Source organism: Canis aureus, chromosome 1 (assembly GCF_053574225.1).
Source record: "Canis aureus isolate CA01 chromosome 1, VMU_Caureus_v.1.0, whole genome shotgun sequence".
In the NCBI taxonomy this organism is placed as follows: domain Eukaryota; kingdom Metazoa; phylum Chordata; class Mammalia; order Carnivora; family Canidae; genus Canis; species Canis aureus.
The window spans coordinates 42222405-42242398 of NC_135611.1; the positions used below are offsets into that span (position 1 = coordinate 42222405).

Consider the following 19994-nt stretch of genomic DNA (forward strand, 5'->3'; position numbering starts at 1 on the left):
GGTGGACGATCGTTAACAGTATACAACAACTTTCAAACTCCCTTCTTCAATGGACTACCAAAATCAGAAAGCCACTATAAAACCCAATGAAGTCTTCATGTGATGCTCTGAACAGGGAAAGTTTAGAGTGAGGGTTGACAGTTCACATTTAGCATGTTGTTTAACAACTTTTCACAAGCTGACCCTGACTTTCAGGAAATGAAATGAAAATAGCAGAATTATCAATCTGAAGATCCACAAGCTAAAAAAAAAGGAACTCTTTTGAGGGATGCCATCTCAGTGGTGACACTGTAAAAGTCCAGATGGCCTGACATACTGGGAACCATTTCATGGGGTCAGGTTCCAACAGGTCTCTGGGTTTAAGGGAGTCGAGTCTATGTTGAAGGCAGAGAAGGAGAAGAGGACATTAAAAAATGAATTTTAGTTTTTCCACACCACCAAGGTGGCTCATGTGTGTCAACATCAAGGAATCCCTCCTCCTGGGAGCCAAGAGGAAGTTTCTCAAAACTAGAAGGGGAAGGTGTTTTTCCCTCTTGTTATCAATCTAGCTTCGGAGATATTCTATTAGTGACATATGCCCTTCCCCCAAAACAACAATGAAGTGTTCCGTGTGCTAACAACATAGCTTAAAAAAAAATTCTGCATTTTTATAAAACTTGATAAAAAATAGTATTTCAAACTGTACAGTCACCAGAAGTACACAGTTATCAAAAATGCAGGGCAGCCCCGGTAGCGAAGTGGTTTAGGCCGCCTGCAGCCCAGGGTGTGATCCTGGGGATCTGGGATTGAGTCCCACCCACATCAGGCTCCTTGCATGGAGCCTGCTTCTCCCTCTGCCTGTGTCTCTGCCTCTCTCTGTGTGTATGTGTCTCTCATGAATAAATAAATAAAATCTTTAGGGATCCCTGGGTGGCGCAGTGGTTTGGCGCCTGCCATTGGCCCAGGGCGCGATCCTGGAGACCCGGGATCGAGTCCCACGTCGGGCTCCCGGTGCATGGAGCCTGCTTCTCCCTCTGACTGTGTCTCTGCCTCTCTCTCTCTCTCTCTCTCTGTGACTATCATAAATAAATAAAAATTAAAAAAAAATAAATAAAAATAAATAAAATCTTTAAAAAATGCACATACTTCACTTGGCATCTCTAGCACCTTCAGCTTTCTGTGCCTGGTCTGTTTTGGCATCTCCATTTTCTGCAGGGTTATTTCCATCCTTGCCAGCACCAGCTTTCCCCTTTTTCCCTTTGGGTACCTTCTCTCCCTTCTTTGCAGGGGCCTTTTTAGGCTTGGGCTCTGGCTTTGGAGGAGCAGGTTCAGCAGATAATCTTGCAGATCTCTGTGGCTCATCCTTCACCTTGGCTTTATCTCCTTTAGCATCCCCTTCAGCCTTTCTCTTGGGCATGGTGGCGACGGCGGCGGGACGTAAGCGCTGGACGCGGGGATGCGGCCGCACGCGCGCTTTGGCCGGTCTGGGGGTCGTTCTCGCCTCTTCTTCACACTGCTCCCACAATCTGTTATTAATAGTGATCCTCTCTGGACATTGTCTTTATGCATGTCATTCCCAATTTGCCAAATTTCAAAATCTGCGGCTTATATACATCAGTTTTGGAATTGGTGAAAAAAATAATTAAGTAGTCATGTTCTGAAGAAGACAATGAAGGGGAAAAAATTATAGTTTTTGTTTTATTTTACAGACAACCAACCGTTACTTCCTCCTAACAAGCCTTAGCAGGAAGAATGAAAGGTGACCTGCTTTAAGTGAGGATGCTAAGAACAGAAACCTCAGCAAATTTGCCCAAGGGCCCAGTGCTAGATGTGGTGCAGCTGAAACTTAAACAAAATCTGTCTCCAGAACTTCTGCTCTTTTATCTTCCCCTCTTCTGAATTCTCTTAGGGGTTTGGGAGAGAGTAGTTTTTCTGTCCCTTAATACATTGATAGAACTTACATTATGGTATATAATGTGAGGTAAAGAAGCAATGTTTTCTACAGCCAACCACTACCCTCTCCATTTTTAAAAAAAGATTTTCTTTATTTGTGAGAGTGAGAGGGCATGAGCCAAGGGGTAGGGATAGAGGGAGAAGCAAATTCTCTATTGAATAGGGAACACAATGCGGACCCAATCCCAGGACCCTGGGATCATGATGTGAGCAGAAGGCAGACACCCAACTGAATGAGCCTCCCCGCCCCAGGTGCCCTATTCTTCTGAGGTTTTTCTTTTTTTTAATTTTTTTTTCTTTATTTATTTATGATAGTCACACAGAGAGAGAGAGGCAGAGACACAGGCAGAGGGAGAAGCAGGCTCCATGCACCAGGAGCCCGACGTGGGATTCGATCCCAGGTCTCCAGGATCGCGCCCTGGGCCAAAGGCAGGCGCCAAACCGCTGCGCCACCCAGGGATCCCTGAGGTTTTTATTTTAATTGAAGTATAATTAACTACAATGCTGTATTAGTTTCAGGTGTACAACATAGTACAGCTCTGTACATGAATCACTGCTCACCATGGTATTGTCACCACCTGTCACCATAGATTCCCTGTGATATACTTTTAATCTCCATGGTTATTTTATAACTGGAATTTTGTACCTCTTAATCACCTTTTTATCTATTTCACACATCCCTGCATAATCTTTCAAAACAATAACCTCAAACTTACAACAAGGTGCAAAAATTAAAAACAAAAGTACAGAAAACATCTATATCCTTTATCTAGATTCATGTACTGTTAGCATTTTTACCTCATTTGCTTCATTATTTGATTTTTAATCTCTATGTTGGAAAAGGCAACAAAACCAAAAACCAGCATATAGGTTCCTGTTATGTTTTATATAGGCAGGAGATAAAAATTTGTCTGAACCTTTGAGGATGAGTAATCCACGTCATTTGTTTCTAAATGCTCAAGTGTGTATTTCCTAACAAGAGATATATTCTGTTTTATAACCAGAGTACAATTTTCAGTGTCCTATATTTATATCATTACAATAACTGTATATGATCTATCATCCTTATTCCAATTTTGTCAGCTAGTTTAACAATGTGCAGTTTAACAATTCTTACCTTGCATTGTCAGATCCATCCTTGTGTCAGGTATTATGTGTTATATTCTTTAGCTGCTTTTAATCTGGAACATTTCTATAGCCTTTGTCTTTTAAGACACTGACATGTTTGAAGCATATAGCCCTCTTCTCTGCATTCACACTGTATTCCTTTGTTTATTTTCTCCTTTAGGTTATGCATTCTTAGCCACGGATGCTGCTGTGTCCTTGTTCGAAGTATCACACACATTATGCATATGTCTCTAATGGAGGTTGATATTAAGATTTTGACAAATTTCCCCATATATAGGGTTTCCCTACCCTTAAAACTATTAGGCATGTAAATATCCTACCCACTCCCTCTCACGTCCACCACTTAGCACCCATAGATTCTTGCCTTATCCAGTTTTTATCGTAACGGTTTTAAAATGATAGGTGAGGAGTGATCTTTTGACTCAATATCTGCCAGTGGGTGGGTAGGATATAAATGTTCTTTCTTTTTCTTTTTTTTTTTCTTTTTCTTTTGTAGCTGACTATAACCACCAAAAACTATTTTTTTACACTGAAATAGAATTTAAAGTGCTGTCTACATCAGACATAATAAGACACAATAGCGGTTTTTCCATCTAAGTATGGGAGTTGACATGTCTAAATACTTTTGTCATATATGGCTCTTACAGACTATAAAATGTTACAACTTACAGAAAATAAGAGTTTTCACCCTTTGAAAGTATATGGAATTAATTTTTCCTTTAAAAAGACAAACTTTGTTTTCCTATTTACTGCCCCCCCCCAGCCTTTGGCCCACCAGAGATGCCACACCCCCACTATATGACACTTGCCAAGTCATATGACCATTTTTAAAAAATAGACTGTATAGTTAGAACAGTTGTGGTTCATGGCAAAAATGACTGGAGAGTACAGAGGAGAGTTCCTATATCGTCTCCTATACATGCATCGCCTCTCCCACTATCAAATCTCACACCAGAGTGGTACATTTGTTATAATCCATGAATTACACTGACATCATTATCGCCTAAAGTCCATAGTTTATATTAGGGTTCACTCTTGGTGATGTACATTCCGTGGGTTTTGAACAAGTGATATAATAATTCTATGTATCTACCCTTATCATAGCGTTTAGTTGCCCCATGAACAACATGGGGGTTAGGGGCCCAGTTGAAAGTCTAAATGTAAGTTTTGACTCCCCAAAACCTAACCTGCTATTAGCCTGCTGTTGACTAGAAGGGCTACTGATACTATAGTTGATTAGTTACTGATTATAGTTGATTATATTTTGTATGATAGGTATATGATCTACTTTCTTCTTAAGGTAAGCTAGGAAAAGAAATGCTTTTAAGAAAACCATATGAGAAAATGCATTTACAGTATTATGCTTTACTTATTGAAGAAATCCATGTATGAATGGACCTGCATGGTTCAAACCCATGTTTGAGGGTTAGTTTATAGTTTCACTGTCACAGTATCCTCCATGCTCTGCTTATTCATCCTTCTGTCTCCACAATCCTTGGCAATACAGATTCTTAAAAATTGTCTCTGTAGTTTTGGTTTTCCAGAATGGCATATGGTTAGAATCATACCGTATGTAGCCTTTTCAGATTGGCTTCTTTTACTCAGTGATATGCATTTAAGGTTCTTCCTATCTTTTCATGGCTTTGCTAGCTCATTTCTTTTTACCACTGGATGTGGATATTTTCTGAGGTTTATTCATTCATCCATTTGCATAATGAACATCTTGGTTGCTTCCAGGTGTGTTCAATTATGAATAAACCTATAAACGCCCATATGCAGGTTTTTGTGTGGACATGTATGTGTTCAGCTCATTTGGGTTAGGTACCAAGGAGCAGGGTGGCAGTTTAGCTTTGCCGACAACATGCCAAACTGTCTTCCAAAGTGCGGTAACCACATAATCATTTTTGAAGTCCAGATCTTCCTTCAAGCCCAAAGGCACTGTGATTCCAGATAAACTCCGTCATGGGAACGTGCACGAGGTCCACAGTTCTTGTTCCTAAACCCAAGAATTTAAAGTTCGTACAACCGAGCAAACCCCTTGCTGTGCACAGGATCCGGCTGCCTCTTCATTCACCGCTGTGCACTGCGATTTAGGAGTCTGCCACCTACTAGCGCATGCAGATCAGAGAGGCAGCCCAGGAATCCATCAGTTGTCTTTTTTTTTTTTAAGATTTTAGCCATCCATTCATGAGACACACACAGAGAGAGAGAGAGAGAAGCAGAGAGGCAGAGACACAGGCAGAGGGAGAGGCAGGCTCCATGCAGGGAGCGCGACTCGATCCCGGGTCTCCAGGATCAGGCCCTGGGCCGAAGGCGGCGCTAAACCGCCGCGTCCCCCGGGGCATTGATGTGTTTAGCCGTTGGGCTGTCATTTAGCCAGGTCGGGTTTCAGCCTCGCGCGTGCTGGAGTTTGAAGGGACCCCATTGTGATGATGCACCTCGCAGCCTTGCGAGGCCAGAGCTCTGGGCCGCCAGGGCCACGAGGAGGCTGCGCCCTCTGTGACGCGCGCGGTGGCCCCCAGGGGGCGCCCTCGGCGTCAGCGGCCCAGTGGCCGTCCGGCGATGGGGCCGGCGGGAGAAGCAGCCTGGGCCTCCCGGGCCCCGGTGGCGGCGCGCGATGCCCTGGTGGAGTAACCTTTGCTGTGAGTAGCGCCCCCCAGTGGCCGTTCACCCGGGCCCGCGGCGGGGCGGGGGCTGCGGAGGCCCCGAGCGCGGCCCCCGAGCGCGGCCGCCACCACGGCAGCGCCGGCTCCTCGGACTGCGGACTAGGGATTCAGAGTTTTCCATGATCCTACGGCCCTTTTGTTTTTGTTTATTCTTGGGAGATCCCCGAGAAAGAGAGGGACCGGGATCCCTGGGTGGCGCAGCGGCTTGGCGCCTGCCTTTGGCCCAGGGCGCGACCCTGGAGACCCGGGATCGAGTCCCACGTCTGGCTCCTGGTGCATGGAGCCTGCTTCTCCCTCTGCCTGTGTCTCTGCCTCCTCTCTCTCTCTCTCTCTCTCTGACTATCATAAATAAATAAAAATTTAAAAAAAAAAAGAGAAAGAGGGGGACAGAGACACAGGCAGGGGGAGCCGGACGCGGGACTCGATCCCGGGACCCTGGGGTCACGCCCTGGGCCGAAGGCGGACGCTGGACCTTGGAGCCCCCCGGGGGTGGGGGGGCCTGTACCCCCCCTGGAAGGGCCCCAGTACCAACCTGTATGAAGAGACCGGGTCTATATGGCAGCTGTCAGGGCTCTTGGGTGCTAGTTGGCAGCCGTTCGTCTTTGTCTCTCTAGTGGTGACTGAACACTCCAGTCATCCCCGAATCGAAGGAAAAAAGGGTCTCAGATGGAAACAGATTTGGGAGCGTGGCAGGGGGGGAAAAGGGAGGAAAGGCTGGCTGTGGGATGTGACCCCTGTTTTCTCCCACTATGTTAGCAAAAGCGTCTCTGCATTTTTCCAGTGACTTTTAGAAAGGTTAGCTAATGAGCATTTGTTTTGCTCTCACGTTTGCTGGCAGGAAATTTAATTTATATTTGTGTTTTTAGTACAATTGTGCTGGGATGGAGTTTATTGTTGTGGTTTGACTTTTTTTTTTTTCTGTAGTGTGTTTTCAGTGGTATTGAAAACACTGTATTCAGTGGTATTTCAGTGGTGTACATTTAAAAATGTACACATTTTTAAAATCCCATCTCTTTTGTTACGTTAAAAGGGTTTGGGCAAGTTTTTTTCCTGAGTGTGCTTTTATAGTTGGGGAGATGATGATGATGATGATGATGATGATGATTATTAAAGATGAGAGACACAGACACAGACAGAGGCAGAGACGGAGGGAGATGCAGGCTCCCGGTGGGGAGCTCCATGCAGGGCCCGACCCCAGGATCACTGCATGAGCCAAAAGCCATGCTCAGCCACTGAGCTACCCAGGTGCCCCTAATGGGGGAAATTAAAATATATCTTAAATTATTTGAGAGAGAGAGAGAGAGAGAGAGAGCATGGGGGAGGAAATGAGAATCTCAAGCAGGCTCTGTGAGCCAGGAGCCTGACATGGGGCTCAATCCCATGACCCTGAGATCATGACCTGAGTGGAAACCAAGAGTCTGTGCTTAACGGAGCCACCCAAGTGCCCCTTAATTGGGGGAAGTTTGTACAAAGTAGTTCATGTCATGGAAATGGAATTAATTTAAAGCAATTTTTAAATTTTAATGTAAGGTTTATAATAACAAATGGAAATTTATAGCATTTTCTCTTACCTCAGAAGGTTATACATGGTGCAAAAAAAAAATAAATGGGGAGAGAATATTTCCAGAAGATTTGCAGAATATCCATCTTCTAACTTGAAGGAGGGAGTGGGATACTCTAGGGGCATCTAATAACATGTCTAGACAGTCTGATTTTTTCTCTCTTGAAATATTTGCCGCAGTGTGGGTGCTGATTATTTCTTTATTGTTTATGAAAGTTTAAAGTTGGTCATGTGTATTCCTGTGATTTTTTTTTTTTAAAGGAGACTTTGTTAGGAAGTGTACTTTAGATGAAAATTATAATGTCATTTTTCAGTTGTGGGACCTGAGCCTTAAAGAGCACATATTATTTACCAGTGGTCATTAACTGGAAATGCTGGTATTTGAACCCATGTCTGTCTGATTCTAGAGCCTGTACTCTTTTCTTATAAGAATTTATTTATTTATTTATTTATTTATTTATTTATTTATTTATTTATTTATTTCAGAGAGAGAAAGAGGGAGGGAGAGAAAGCCATGCACGTGAGCACCAGCAGAGGGAGTGGCAGGCAGAGGGAGAGGGAAAAGCAGATTCCTCGGTGAACAGGGAGCCAACAGGGAGCCGGATGCTGGGCTCCATCCCAGGACCCTGGGATCATGACCTGTGCTGAAGGCAGATGCTTAACTGACTGAGCCACCCAGGCACCCTTAAATTTGTTATTTATTTAATGCTATCTTAGATGCTGACATCCGTTAGAATCAATGAAAATTGGCTGCTTTCCAAAGTTTTTACAGAGAAAGGTAGAGACAGCTATATCACTGATGTCACCAAAGGCTCTGTCTACACTGTGGCATGTGGTTAGTGATAGAATGCTTCCGCAGTGTCTCTTCCTGACTGCAGACAACCCAACAGATACTATGATGGAAATTTGTAGACATAGATTTGTAATATTTCACATAAAAAATGAGACTGTTTTCATGAGGAAGTAAGATTCTATAACCTGGATAAACATAGGAATTTGGGGGAGCATGTTGTCTATTATTTCCAAGTATATCTGTAATTCATATATTTATGGATACATTCTAGGTATTGGTATGGATACTACTTATAATTAAGTTTCATTTTACACTGTGGGTATTAAGTATAATTTTATTAAGACCTTTTCTGTGTCTATTTTAATTGACCTTTTTTGTTTATTAGAGAAGGCAGTACATACCCTATAGAGAAAGGAAGAAAATTCATAGAAGCAAAACTAAACTATATCACAGGGGCGTCTGAGGCTCAGTTGGTTGGGCATCTAACTCCTGATTTCAGTTCAGGTCGTGGTCTTGAGGTTGTGGGATTGAGCCCTGCTTTGGGCTCTGTACTGTGTAGGGAGTCTGCTTGAGGTTCATTCTGTTTCCCTCTCCCTCTGCCCCTCCCCCCGCTCATGTGCTCTCTTTCTCAAATAAACAATCTTCTAAAAATAAAAAAATAAAATAAAGTAGTATATCACATATCCATCCCCCAGAGATCAGGTGAGGTTGGGATGTGTGTGTAGGGAAGTTAAACCAAAATGAAATCATAGTATATATACTATTTTGGTAATCTTTTTTCTTTTAGTCAGATTTCAGCTCTTTCCTTTCAGCAAAAGTTCATTTCCTCTAATCCCAAATCATACATTTTCCCAAGACAAGCCAAAAATGTCTTTTGGCTAGTTTGCCCTAACTATCCAATTTAGGACCATGACCATCATGTCTTATTATTATGCTTCTTAAATGTATTAATCTAGCACAGTGTCCTCCTCCCTTTATTAAATCACATTGACTTACTTTTTTAAACAACCTCAATGATTTTTTAAATTTCAAAACTATAGATAAATACACAGCATATACACTTGACCTAATTCACCAGTTATTGATACTCTAGCACATTCTCTCCTGCCCACCCCTACCCTCATTCTCTCTCCTTAAACTATTTTAAAGTTATTTGGAGAATATCTACTTGTGTTTTTGATTTTTGTCCTTTGTGATATTGACATATCAGGCCAAACTAGTTGTCATACAGAATATCCTTCATTGATTTATCTTATTGTTTCCTCACAGTTAGATTCTATTAAACATTTTTGGCAGGAATACTAGAAGTGATTTATTGGCTTTTTCAGTGCCTCACATCAGAAAGCATGATGACAATTCTGTTCCATTATTGGGGAGCTAAGTTTTAGGCACTACCTGCCTGATTGCTCTGCTGTAAAGGAAATTTTTCCTTTTGCTTGTGTGTCAATACACTAAACTATAGGTTTCCTGACAACCTTTGACTCAATGGTGTTAGCATTGCTTGATTTTTGACTGACCCAAGTTACTACAAGGTATTGGTAAAGAACAGTTTTCTCAATCTGATTACAAACAACCAACTAGGATTTTTCAAATAAGATGACCACTTAAGCTATCATAAATCAGAGTTACCTTGCTCTGCTTTCAAGTCTTTTTTTTTTTTTTTTTTTGCTTTCAAGTCTTTTCTGTAAAAACTTCTCCCCTAACTCCTGTCTTTTTTTGTTTGTTTCTGAATGGCTGATTTTTAATGGAGATAGAACTAGTTCAAAATTTATCCAATCACACCCACATTCAAAAGAGTAAAACTTCTTGTAACCACACTTGCCATGAAACAGTGTTGCCTATTATTTTATATTTAATATAATGAGAAATGATTTTTTACTTTCCCAAGCAATTGAAAGTCTGGTTCCAATGATCCTACTGATGAACTGAGCTAAACATGGCTTTCTCCTCCCTAAATAACTATAAGAGAAAATCTACTTGTGTTATTTCGTGTAAGTGGATCATACTTGATGAATGACACAAATACATCCATAGAGACAATAATGAATGCTCCACATTTTTCAAGGCTGAACAGCTGTTTACCATGGTCTAGGAAGAGCCTGTGTGATCAGCTATAAAAGAAACATTTTTGTAAACTCTTGTCCCTAATAAATGATATGTGAATCTCAATGCAGTATGAATTTTGAAATTTTAAAGAATATTGATTGGCATTTTTTCATAAAGAATTATTCCCTGTTCCCTATTTACTTTTTTGGTATCACTCTTGATTCATGGATGATGATTCTCCTCCTCCTCCTCCTCCTCCTCCTCCTCCTCCTCCTCCTTCTCCTCCTTCTTCTTCTTCTTCTTCTTCTTTTTGAGAGATTTTATTTATTTATTCATGAGAGACAGAGACATAGGCAGAGGGAGAGGTAGGCTCCCTATGGGGAGCCCAATGTGGGACTCAATCCCAGGACTCCAAGATCACACCCTGAGCCAAAGGCAGACACTCAACCATTGAGCCACCCAGGTGCCATGTGCCGTGTTGTCCATCGCCACCCCCCCATCATGGATTCTTTTTTTCATTCAGTGTTGTATAAGCCCCATCATTGTCATTATTCTTTCTTATGTTTCAGTGTTTGTCCAGCAGAAACCCCTCAATCTGACTCCTGTGTTCCTCTGAAATACGCCGCTCAGCTTTTGAGCACTGCCTTTTCTTTTTTCTTTTTTAATTTTTTGAGTGCAGTTGACATAGATCGTTACATTAGTTTCAGGTGTACAACATAATAACTCTTCAAGTTTCTGTGTTATGCTATTGAGTATCTCCTTTCTGTCATAATAAGTTGTTCCTTGTATTTTCCCTGACCCATTCCGTAATTTCCCTATGGGGCTCTGGTCTGTTTTTTGGGACTCGTTAAAAAGACCAGCTAGTTGTCACATAGAATGCCTCTCTTTTAGATTGGTCTAGATTCTTTTGTCAGCTTATTTTTCTAAGATGGGATGGATTCTAGATCATGGGTGTGATGACTGATTCCATTTAACCTGCAGCAGAACCTATGCCATCTTCTTGCCCCACTTTAGTGATTTTTTTAAAGGTTTTATTTATTTATTTATTCATGAGAGACACGAAGAGAGAGGCAGAGACATAGGCAGAGGGAGAAGCAGGCTCCATGCAGGGAGCCCAATATGGGACTCGATCCAGGACTGCGGGACCACACCCTGAGCCAATGGCAGATGCTCAACTGCTGAGCCACCTAGGCATCCCACTTTAGTGATATTGCAGCTATTTCCATTTAATTAATGTTCTAGTACTTGAGTATATTAACTCTTCCTTCACAGGGAATAGAAGGAGCAAAGTAGTATCTCTAAACTTGAATTTTTGAAGATCATTTGAAAGAAATACTTGCCTCATGTACTGAGATTCTCAAATCCTGATAAGACTGTTACTGTGGGAAAAAAAAAAAAAAAAAAAAAAAAAAACTGTTACTGTGTCCTGAAATTGCCTGACATTAAAGAAAGTATTACTTGGTTATATTTTTCAAATATGTAATTTTTCTGAGCTGTAATAATTTTCTCCCTTCTTCCCCACCATTCTCCTTTTTCTGTTAATAGTTGGACAGAGAGAGTCTGAAGATGTGAGTGAAAGAGACTCAGAAAAAGACATGGCTGCTGGTTCCGTAGTTGTTCAGGACATCACAAAGGATGGGCAGGAGGAGATGCCTGAAACCATCGAACAGATTCCTTCTTCAGAAAGCAATTTAGAAGAGCTGATACAACCTACTGAGGCCCAGGCTAATGATGTTGGATTTAAGAAGGTGTTTAAGTTTGTCGGCTTTAAATTCACTGTAAAAAAGGATAAGACCGAGAAGTCTGACACTGTCCAGCTACTCACTGTCAAAAAAGATGAAGGTGAAGGAGTGGGAGGAGCAGATGGGGCTGGTGACCACCAGGAGCCCAGCCAGGAGACTGGAGAAGCAACAGCCAAAGAAAGTGAACTGAAACAATCCACAGAGAAACCTGAAGAAACCCTTAAAAGTGAGCAAAGCAGCACACAAATTTCTCTTCAGGCTGAGTCTGGTCAAGCAGCAGAAGAAGGCAAAGATGAAGGCGAAGAAAAGCAGAAAGAACCCACCAAATCTCCAGACTCTCCCACTAGTCCAGTGGCCAGTGAAACAGCGTCACCCTTCAAAAAATTCTTCACTCAAGGTTGGGCCGGCTGGAGAAAAAAGACCAGTTTCAGGAAGCCTAAGGAGGATGAGCTGGAAGCTTCAGAGAAGAAAAAGGAGCAAGAGCCAGAAAAAGTAGACACAGAAGGACAGGAAAAGACCGAAGATTCCCCTGAGAAGTTGGCTGCCCCTGAACAGGCGCACCCACCGGAGCCCACCGACAGTGCTAACGCGGCCAGATTGTCAGCGGAATATGAAAAAGTGGAGCTGCCCTCTGAAGATCAAGTGCAGGGACCTCCTGAAGAGAAACCTGCCCCTTTAGCAACAGAAGTATTTGATGATAAAGTAGAGATTGTTGCCGAAGTCCACGTTAGCATGACAGAGAAGACCGAAGAGCAGAGAGCTGAGGTAGAAGAAGTAGTAGAGCCCTTACCATCTGAAAAAGTGGCGGAAACACCTGCTGAGGAGCTGGTGAAGACCAAAGACGTGTGCGCCCCTGGAGGGGACCACACCCGGCCAAGCGACCTAAGCCCCGATGACAAAGTGACGACTGCACACCCTGAGGGCGTCGTGAGTGAAGTGGACATGCTGTCCTCGCAAGAGAGAATAAAGGTGCAAGGAAGCCCTTTAAAGAAACTTTTTACTAGCACTGGCTTAAAAAAGCTTTCTGGAAAGAAACAGAAAGGGAAAAGAGGAGGAGGGGATGAAGAGTCGGGGGAACACCATCAAGTTGCAGCAGAGTCTCCAGACAGTACAGATGAACAGAAGGGCGAGAGCTCCGCTTCATCCCCTGAGGAACCAGAGGAGATTACGTGTCTGGAGAAAGGCATCGCGGACGCCCACCAGGATGGCGAAGCTGAGGAAGGAGCTGTTTCTGATGGGGAAAAGAAGAGAGAAGGTGTTACTCCCTGGGCGTCTTTCAAGAAGATGGTGACGCCCAAGAAACGTGTTAGGCGGCTTTCAGAGAGTGATAAAGAAGATGAATTGGATAAAGTCAAGAGTGCCACCTTGTCTTCCACGGAGAGCGCGGCCTCTGAGTTGCAGGAGGAAGCGAAAGGAAATGGAGAAGAGCAGAAACCAGAAGAACCGAAGCGCAAAGTTGACACTTCGGTATCTTGGGAAGCTTTAATTTGTGTGGGATCATCCAAGAAAAGAGCAAGAAAAGCATCATCTTCTGATGATGAAGGGGAACCAAAAGCCGTGGGAGGAGACAGCCAGAAACCAGATGATGCAGGAAAAGACAAAGAAACCGGACCAGACGCTGCCCTTGCTGGTTCCCAAGAACATGATCAAGGGCCAGGAAGCTCCTCACCTGAGCAAGCTGGAAGCCCCACCGAAGGGGAGGGAGTTTCCACCTGGGAGTCCTTTAAACGATTAGTCACTCCAAGGAAAAAATCGAAGTCAAAACTGGAAGAGAAAAGTGAAGAGTCTGTAACTGGGTCTGGTGTAGAACATTCAGCTTCAGATGCAGAACCTGGGAAAGAAGAGTCTTGGGTTTCGATTAAGAAATTCATTCCCGGACGACGGAAGAAAAGGTCCGATGGGAAACCAGAACAAACCGCTGTGGAAGACGCAGGACCAGCAGAGGTCAATGAAGAGGATTCCGATGTCCCGGCCGTGGTTCCCCTGTCCGAGTATGATGCAGTAGAAAGGGAGAAAATCGAAGCCCAGCAGGCCCAAAAAAGTGAGGAGCAGCCTGAGCAGAAGGCCGCTGTTTCTGTGTCAGAGGAGCTCAGTACGGATCTGGTACGTGGGGTCACGGTGACTGTCCTTGACGGGGCAAGGGCTCTTACCAATGTGGAAGAAAGGTCGCCATCTTGGATATCCGCTTCGGTGACAGAGCCTCTTGACGAAACGGAAGATGAAGCCAAACCCCTAACCGAGGACGTGTTTGAAGGAGAAGTCCTTGCAGAGGAAACCTCTGTTACCAAACCTCTACCAGAGGGTCAAGATGCCATTGATGACACAGTCGTGAGTGAGGCGGAATTAACTTCGGAAGCTGTGACAGCCGCGGAAGCTACCGGGGCCCTTTGTGCTGAAGAAGCAGCAGAGGCATCTGGTGCTGAAGAGACCGCCGACATGGTGTCCGCTGTTTCTCAGCTAACGGACTCTCCAGACACCACAGAGGTAGCAACGCCTGTTCAGGAGGTGGAAGGTGGCGTACCACGCCTGGAAGACCAAGAGAGGCGGACTCAAGAGGTCCTGCAGGCAGTTGCAGAAAAAGTGAGAGAAGAATCACCACTGCCTGACACCAGAGGGCCAGAAGACACCACTCGGACAACGCGGGGAGTAGAAGCCGAGATACCAGAGAAGGTGGAGGAAGCGGAAGAGGATTCACAAAGGCAAGACCTGAAGAAAGAGACGGAGGTAGCGCTGGAAGAACGTGCACAAGAAACTAAACCTGAGACTTTGGCACAAGGGGAAGTAATCGTACAGGCCACCCCAGAAAGCTTGGAGAAAGTTCCTCAAGTCACAGACAGCGTGGAGTCCAGTGAGCTTAGAACCACTTGTCAAGCTGAAACCCTGGTTGGGGCAACATCAGAATCGATTCTGGAACAGGCTGTTGCCCCGGACTCAGCTGAAACCCTCACAGACAGCGAGACCAACGGGAGCACCCCAGTAGCTGATTTTGAAGCTCTCCATGTAACACAACCAGAGCAGATCCCGGGGATGCACGAAGGTCCTGAGGTTGCATCGGGCGCACCGCCCCAGGTCACAGAAGCAGAGGCAGTTCCTGCACCCGAAGAGGGGCCTCCAGCACCTTCTAGTTTCCCATCCGAAGAAGAAGATAAAGGACATTCAAAAAGGGAAGAGATTCTAGAACGCACGGACAAAGAGGTATCGGTGGAAGCTGTACCCACTCTTTCAAAGACCGACGTGATAGAAGAGGAAGGCCAGTTCGCCGATAGGGAAAGCAAAGACGAAGCTCTCGTCGACGGCCCTGATGTGACAGCGGCCCCTGAAACAACCATCAGTCAGGAAGAGACGAGTGACCTTGCCCTTCAAGATGAAGCTACTGAAGACCCCGAATTTCAGAAGAAGGAGGATGATACCGAAGTCCAGAGCCGTACACCCTCTCCCAGCCCGGTGGGGAGAGAGCTGGTAGTTCAAGTAGAAAAGGAGGAAATAGAAGCAAAGCCAACCCAAGCCACCGAAGAAGAACTTGAGCAAAAACCCACCGTGACCGTCTCTGAGGAGCTTAGCAAGGAACTGGTGCAGACAGTTAGGGTGGCCGTCATCGACGGGGAAAAGGAGGTTACCATTTGGGAAGAGAGTTGTCCCCAGCTAGTTGAAGAGGCAGCGGTATGCACAGAAGTCCAAGTGCAGAGCTCTGAACCGTTACCTCTAACAGCCGCAGTGGTGGAGGAGAAGGTCTTGGGAGAAGCTGTCAAGAGTGTAGACGCCAGTGAGACCCTGGAACCTGCGGGCGCACATTTAGCCCCAGAAGAAGAATCCTCCACAAAGGATGAAGGCCTGACGGCCCAGCCAGGGGCGGTCGAGGTGCCCACGGGGACTGAGGCTCGGCCGGAACCTGGACCGGGAACTGCCCCGGGAACCGCATCAGCTGAGCCTGACGGAGGCACGAGCGCTGCCCCGGAAGGAGAGAAAACCACCCCCCAGAGACAGACCTCAGAGGAAGAGGACGGGCCGGCTGCTTGCCAGGAAGTCCCGGCAAGAGAGGAGGATCTAAAGGCTGAAAACGACCTTTCGAAACTTCAGACCGAGAGTAGTAAACTTGTACAGAATGTGATCCAGACAGTTGTTGGTCAGTTAGGAGGCGCGGAAGAAACAGCCGCGGACCTCCAGACCCAGGCTCAGCCGCTGACGGCGGACGGCCAGGAGGCCAGCTCGGAGGCCAGGCCGCACGTTGAGACGGAAGGAGGCGAGCTTCAGGCCTCTGCACCAGATGGAACCCACACTGTTGACGCCAAAGAAGAACCCCCACTAACCGCTGTGGAGCAGACCCCTTCTGAGGTTTCTGAAGCCTCGGAAGCTGTGAGTGAAGCTCCAGAAAAGATCACAGCCATCGAGGTAGAAAGTTCGAGCGTCCATGACCAGCAGCTTGAAGAGGCAGCTCTCCCATCTGAAGAAAAGAAAGAAACAGCCAGAACCGAGCCTGTCCCAGAAGATTGTGATGGTGCCGGGTCAGAAGGAAGGATAGAGGAGTCGCTCTTTGAATCCCAAGAAGATAAAAAAGGTGATGAGGTTGATGACCCTGAGAGCCACCACTCGTGCTCACCCCTGGAAGATTCTGAGGCCCCAGGAGACGTAAGCCAAGAGGCCCCGGACACGGATGGACCAACAGGCAAAAAGAAGGAAGGTGGCCAGGAAGTAGAATTCCAGGAAGCCAAAGTCCACAGCGAGCCAGAAGATGAGATTCAAACCCAAACACGGGACGAGACACAGAAACAAGAGGGAGAACCGGCCAAATCAGAACCCACAGGATCCTAATGCATCATGTAAGCAAGCTTCCTTTCCCCCTAAAGCAGTCTTTGCCTCTTTGTGGCCATTTGATGGCACATTCGTTCTAAGGGAAGCAGGAGTTTAATCCTTATGACTTTGTGCAGAACCTTGAGTTGAATAATAATCAAGGAGATCTAGGCTCCCTTCCTTTGTTCCCCTCTCACCGACGTGCCATTCAGTCTTACCTGTAGGAAAATAATGGCCTCGGTTCACCCCTATGTGACTGCTTTCAAGGAAAATCAGGGGGTGTGTATGTATGTGCGTGTGTGTGCATTTGTATGTTTGGCTCGAAGGCATAAGAAATATGTTGTGTTCCCAGCACCAGACTAACCAGTTTATTGAATTTTTCCCTATAACCAGAAGTCCAACATAAGTTTATATCCTACAGCTTGAAATTTTAGTTGATAGCTCTCTAGAAAAAAAAATTATCCCCCCATCAGCAGTAACAAGCATTTAAAAATTTCCCAGTGCGTGTGATGCGCCTGGATGTTGGTGCTGGGGAGCCACAGCTGCGGGTTTGGGGAGCGCCCAGCCTGACCTGCCGTGGGCCCTGACCCACTCACTTTCCCAGGGGCTGCACTCCTCTGTCAGGGCTTCTGCTGCTCCTGGAGTGAACGAAGAGGAGAGGAGACTTGATCAAATTTTGATTCTTGCTTCCTCCTACAGGTCCACCCTGAGTGTCTGCAAGACCGGAATGTGAAGACGAGTGGTAGGAGGAAATGGACGCTGCTGACGAGACTCGAGACCAGTGTTTCAGACTCAGAACCGAAGAACAGGCCCCTCGACTGACCTCCTTTCTGGAGCACCCTGACAACCCTGAGGCTGCATCGGGAGCTAGAGCCATTTAACGTTTCCTCTTCGCAGGGCCACCCCATTACTTTCCCTTGATACCCTTATTATAATGTTTCTGATTTAAGGTCCTAAATTCTTAACCTGGAACTGGAGTTGGCCAAACCTAGTTCTGCTTCTCAAACTGGAGTATCATCCTTTATGTATTTATATGTATGTTTTAAGTAACCCTTCCTGTATCTATTGTATATTTTTTTTTTCTTAACAATTAAGGAAATGTGCAGTTTTGTATCACACAGCACGTGGCGGGGGCATGCAGCCGTGGTCAAGCCTTGGGAAGCTCTAAGCCTCAGCTGTAACCTGTGAAAACAGCTTCCTGGAGACAACATTCCTGATCAGAAGCTATAGTTTGTACTTTAAAATCCACTAAGGAGTAGGTCTGTGTTTCATATCGCTCTAAAATTGGTCACTCTCCTATTATGCACAGTGTGCTAAAAATAAGCTTTTTTTGGGGGGGAACATACAGAATGTTCCATTGTTACTGTGAAATTTTTCTTTCTAGCTCAGTGGGGGTTGGAAGGGAGTTTTTTTCAGTAGCAGATTAACTTTTAAGCCTTTTCTCTGGATTGTGGTGGTTTGGACAGATGAGTGTGCTTAAATCCTGAGGCAAAGCAGTGAGAAATGTTTTTCATCTTATCAAGAAAACAATTTGGCTGTTTTTTAAGTTTTTGATTCTACTCTTCTATGCTGGACCACACTCACACGCAGCATGAAGTCAGTCAGGTTCTTGACAAATGGTATTTTGATAGGTACTGGATTGTATCTGTGCCATATTTGTGCCCACTCTTTTAAGGACAATGTTGCATTATGTTCATTTGGATAAACTGTGATTTGACAACTGATTTAAATAAAATATTTGCTTCACTTAGATTTGCTGGTTTTATTAGATACTAGGAAGCCTGGGGCGTGTCTCCTGAGTGCTAAAAGCAGGTAAAGTAGAAGTTTCTGGTGTAGTTGCCACATGATGTCACCACTTGATACCAGTTTGAGGTCATGTGCCGAGGAACTCCTAGCAGAGAGGCATCAGCTAAAATAAACCAAGGGCTTTGAGACTGACAGTACTGACACAGTGCCACCATCTGGTGGTGCGTCTTCCTGAAAAGGTCAATTTTCTTTTATTAGTTTCGGTCTTAAACAATGAAAGATGTCTAGAAAGAAATCTTAAGAAGGCTTAATGATAAAAATGCCTTACCTAACAGGTGCTTTTAGAATTTTTTTAAAATGTCAATGATTTATGATTCATGCTAAGATGTAAAAAGTTTTGTCAAATTGCCACAGTCGCCTGTGTACTCTATAGAGTTCCACTTTTTCACATGTAGAAATGGCGTGGCACATAAAGAAAGGTTTCTTAAATTGCACTGAAACGTAGAACTCTGGTGAGCAAACCCAAATTTCACCTGCTAGCTAATGATTTTAAAGCATCCTAGATGTTCTAGAAACACTAGTTTAGCAGAAGGAAAATAGGCTGTTAAAATCAGAAAGTAGTTGATGTTATATCAACAAACCTGACAACTAAAATGGCAATATTAGACATCTCATGATAACAGTGTATGGCCTTGTAGTTGGAAAATGTTTAATAACCCTTTAGGAGTTACTCTCATATGTAACAGTCATCCAAGCTTATTAAGCTTTAAAATCCCCAAATTAAAAAAAAAAAAAAAACACAACCCTGATCTAAGTATCTTTTACCAACTGGAGACTTAAAAATTAATCCAAGTGCTGGTGTCAATTTTCGAAGACCAACCAGGAGATAGTAGAGATGAGAGGAATGTCTAAGGGGCTCCTGACAGGTCCAAACACCTACTTCGTCTCTATGGCCCAAGGAGGCTTTGCCTTGAAGAGATTACAGATTCATATAGTCAAGTGATAGATGAAATTTTTTGTTTTGTTTTTGTGTTTTGTTTTTTGTTTGTTTAAACCCCATCCTGCCATTCCACTCTGTATTTTCTGTTCTCTGACCACATGTGGCCAAGTTATCCTGGCCATTGCAAGTGAATTTCCAGCAGTCGTTGCTTCGTGACTGTGCTTTTCATACTCCTACCTGGATGTGCCCTGGGTTCCTTCTGTACGAGCTCTATACCAATGTCTGTTGAGCAACTTTTATTAACCAGAGGAATGCAATTAACAGTAGCATGAAATAGAATACTGTAGTATAATTCTAAAGCTGCTGTTAATACATAATAGCCAAGTGTAAACTGCAAAAGTTCGAACAAGTGCCTATATTTTGCTATTTTTGGCATTACTGTAGAGCCATGTACAATAGAAAGCAATGCAAGACTTGTAAACTTCTCACCTCTTCTTGTAATCGAGGAATACCAAATGCTCCCCCTCAGGTTATTTTGCTAATGGTACACATAAGTTGCCTCTCTCTGTTACAAATACTGTGTTCCAATATTTTACTTTGGTGTTTGGAGCTACAAATAGTCAAGGGCTGGAAATTTTAGCTTTCAGTAAGC

At 44.4% G+C, this 19994-nt stretch overlaps 1 protein-coding gene and 1 pseudogene across 3 annotated transcripts in view; one reads left to right on the forward strand and one right to left on the reverse strand.

Moving 5' to 3' along the window:
- AKAP12 (A-kinase anchoring protein 12) overlaps positions 1–19271 on the forward strand; it is a 97114-nt gene extending 77843 nt beyond the window's left edge. For 2 of the 3 annotated variants that reach the window (XM_077896781.1, XM_077896771.1), the window contains 2 exons: positions 11672–16685; positions 17356–19271. In XM_077896781.1, the coding sequence (XP_077752907.1) occupies positions 11672–16677 (5006 nt within the window). In that variant the 3' untranslated portion in view covers positions 16678–16685; positions 17356–19271. Of the gene's footprint in view, positions 1–5577; positions 5703–11671; positions 16686–17355 lie in introns of those variants that run through there. The other variant, XM_077896762.1, reaches the window with a different exon arrangement.
- Positions 1100–1576, reverse strand: LOC144313690 (non-histone chromosomal protein HMG-17 pseudogene; annotated as a pseudogene).
- Positions 19272–19994: the final 723 nt, after the last annotated feature.